Source organism: Chrysochloris asiatica, unplaced genomic scaffold (genome assembly GCF_000296735.1).
Source record: "Chrysochloris asiatica unplaced genomic scaffold, ChrAsi1.0 scaffold00087, whole genome shotgun sequence".
Classification (NCBI taxonomy): Eukaryota; Metazoa; Chordata; class Mammalia; order Afrosoricida; family Chrysochloridae; genus Chrysochloris; species Chrysochloris asiatica.
The window spans coordinates 6,721,621-6,723,986 of record NW_006408605.1 but is presented as its reverse complement, the minus strand read 5'-3'; the positions used below and the strand labels follow the sequence as shown (position 1 = coordinate 6,723,986).

At 32.9% G+C, this 2,366-nt stretch overlaps 1 protein-coding gene across 1 annotated transcript in view; it reads left to right on the top strand.

The window, feature by feature from the left end:
• NME5 (NME/NM23 family member 5) overlaps nucleotides 1–2,366 on the top strand; it is a 54,402-nt gene that overhangs the window by 41,840 nt on the left and 10,196 nt on the right. Inside the window, exon 4 of the mRNA XM_006866218.1 lies at nucleotides 604–722. Within this exon, the coding sequence (XP_006866280.1) occupies nucleotides 604–722 (119 nt within the window). The remainder of the gene's footprint in view (nucleotides 1–603; nucleotides 723–2,366) is intronic.

The following is a 2,366-nucleotide window of genomic DNA, read 5'->3' as shown; positions in this document are numbered from 1 at the left end:
CCACTTGCCTTGATGTTTTCTAGGGAAGCGATTTGTTTGTTCTTGTAGTAACAGCCCATCTGCCTCCATTTTTTCCTGCAGGTCTTTCTTTCAAGAGGTATCTTTTATTCTTCTAGCTGCTCAAGGCTGGTCTGCTCATCCTTTCAAGTGGAGATTATCACTTAACATTTTGATGTACTTCTTGGCAGTCCTATCTAGGCCCATTATTTTGTGTGTGTATGTGCTTGTGTGTTTCTAACCAAGAAGTCTTGGTGGAGCAGTGGTTAAATGCTCAACTGCTAGCCAAAAAGTCAGCAGTTCGAATTTACTAGCTGCTTTATGGAAGAAAGATCTGGCAGTCTGCTTCTATAAATATTTACAACCTTGGAAACCCTATGGGCAGTTTACGCTCAGAATTGCCTTGACAGCAGTGGGTTTAATTTACTTTGTTTTTAAAATTATGCTGTTTTATATGGTTCTGTTTATTTATTTTTAAACTTTATATTGTGATATATATACATATTTCTTAGGCTATTAAAAAGTCTTTGAAGATATCCTTTTGAACTACTGCATAATATTTCATTATTTATGTTTACTTTAATATTAATATATTTGTATTTGCAGTGATAGTTGAGCCAATTCCAGTTGGACAATCTGCTAGGGATTATTTAAATTCATATGTAATGCCAACTCTGCTTGAAGGACTCACAGAGCTTTGTAAGCGAAAACCAGCAGATCCTTTCGTAAGAAATATTTTTATTCACCCTAAAGAAGTACTGTCTATAGTTTTCATGTTTAAGACATTGTATTCTTTGAAATGGTAGAAGTATTGAGAACCGTTTTAAGAGTTTTTTTAAAAAAAAACTATTTTATAGCCATTTTAGTTCTTCCTTTTGTATAACTTTTTTTAAAACTTTTAATTGTGACTTGGGAGTGGTCCTGTAGGATAATCACTGGCCTGCTAATTACAAGGTCGATAGTTCAAACCTACCAGCTGCTCCCAGGAAATCCTATACAAGGTTGCTATGACTCGGAACCAACTCAAGGACATACAGCCACAACAACATTGTGAATTAAATGCAGGTTTACCTTTTGTGTAATTTTTGATTACTTAGTTTATTTGCAGCTTTTTTCTCTTTAAAAAAGCATTGCCCTAACTGTGTTAAGTATTGCATCCTTCAGTTGCTGAGCATTGTTTTAGGTATCATCTGTATAATAATACAAATAATAGAAGTAGAAATATACTTGAATATCTATCAAAATGTTCCTAAACCTTTTTGTATTTCATGATATATTTCTTTTTAAAAACAACTTATTCACATGTCTAGATACTTCAACATTGCTCCAAGATAGAGTTCACAGTATTCTGTTGTATAGATGTTATATATTAATTGGTCACATACAGGTGGTCATTTGGTTTATTTCCATTCCTGTTATTATTACAAGCCCTGCTACAATAAATATCCTCATTCATGTGTCATTATACCATTTATCTGTCAAATAAATCCCTAGACATTGAAATGTTGAATCAAAAAGAAATATATGCATTTTTATTTAGAGAAATATTGTCAAGTAACTTTTTGCAGTGGTTGTACTATCTTATGTGCCAATCAATCAGCAGTGAATGAGAGGTATTTTCGGGCTTTGTATTTTTTGCCAAACTGATAGATGAAAAATGGCACCTCATAGTTTAATTTGTATCCTTTTGTTATGAGTAAGTTTGAGCATATTTTCTTATGCTCTTGAAAGCCATTTGTGTCTCCTTTTCTGTGAACTTTTCCCTCTGCCTTTTGCCAATTTGGGTTCTAGGTCTTTTGGCTTCTAGGTCTTTACCTTATTGTATGGGAACTCCATATGCTTAGGAAATTAACCCTTTGCGGTTTGTGAATTTTCCAGCAGTTTTCTCAGTTTATCACTTAGTCTTTCGACTATGTTCACAATATATTTTGCCATGTAAATTTTTTTAAAAATTTAATGTAGCTTAATTTATTAGATTCCCTTTATGGCTTCTGAGTTTCTGGCCATGTGTAAAGAAGATTTTCTGCTCTAAGATTATAAAAACTATTTTCCCATGTTGTCATCTACTAATACTTTATGCTATATCTTTGATCATCTGGAATTTGTATAAGGAGTGAGATGAGGAGCCAGTTTTATTTTATCTTCCATTTGGTTACCAATGGTTCAACACCACTTATGGAACATTCTATATTTTCTTTACTGACGTAAATTCTTCTGTTAACAGATGCTAAATTCTTGCATACATTTAAGTTTATTCCTGCATTTTATTTTCTGATTCACTTATGTATATGTCTGTTTATTTGTAAGTACCACATTGCTGCAGGTAGTTTTAAAGCTTCTAATTGCTTTTCTAAAGGAGCTCTGGTAGC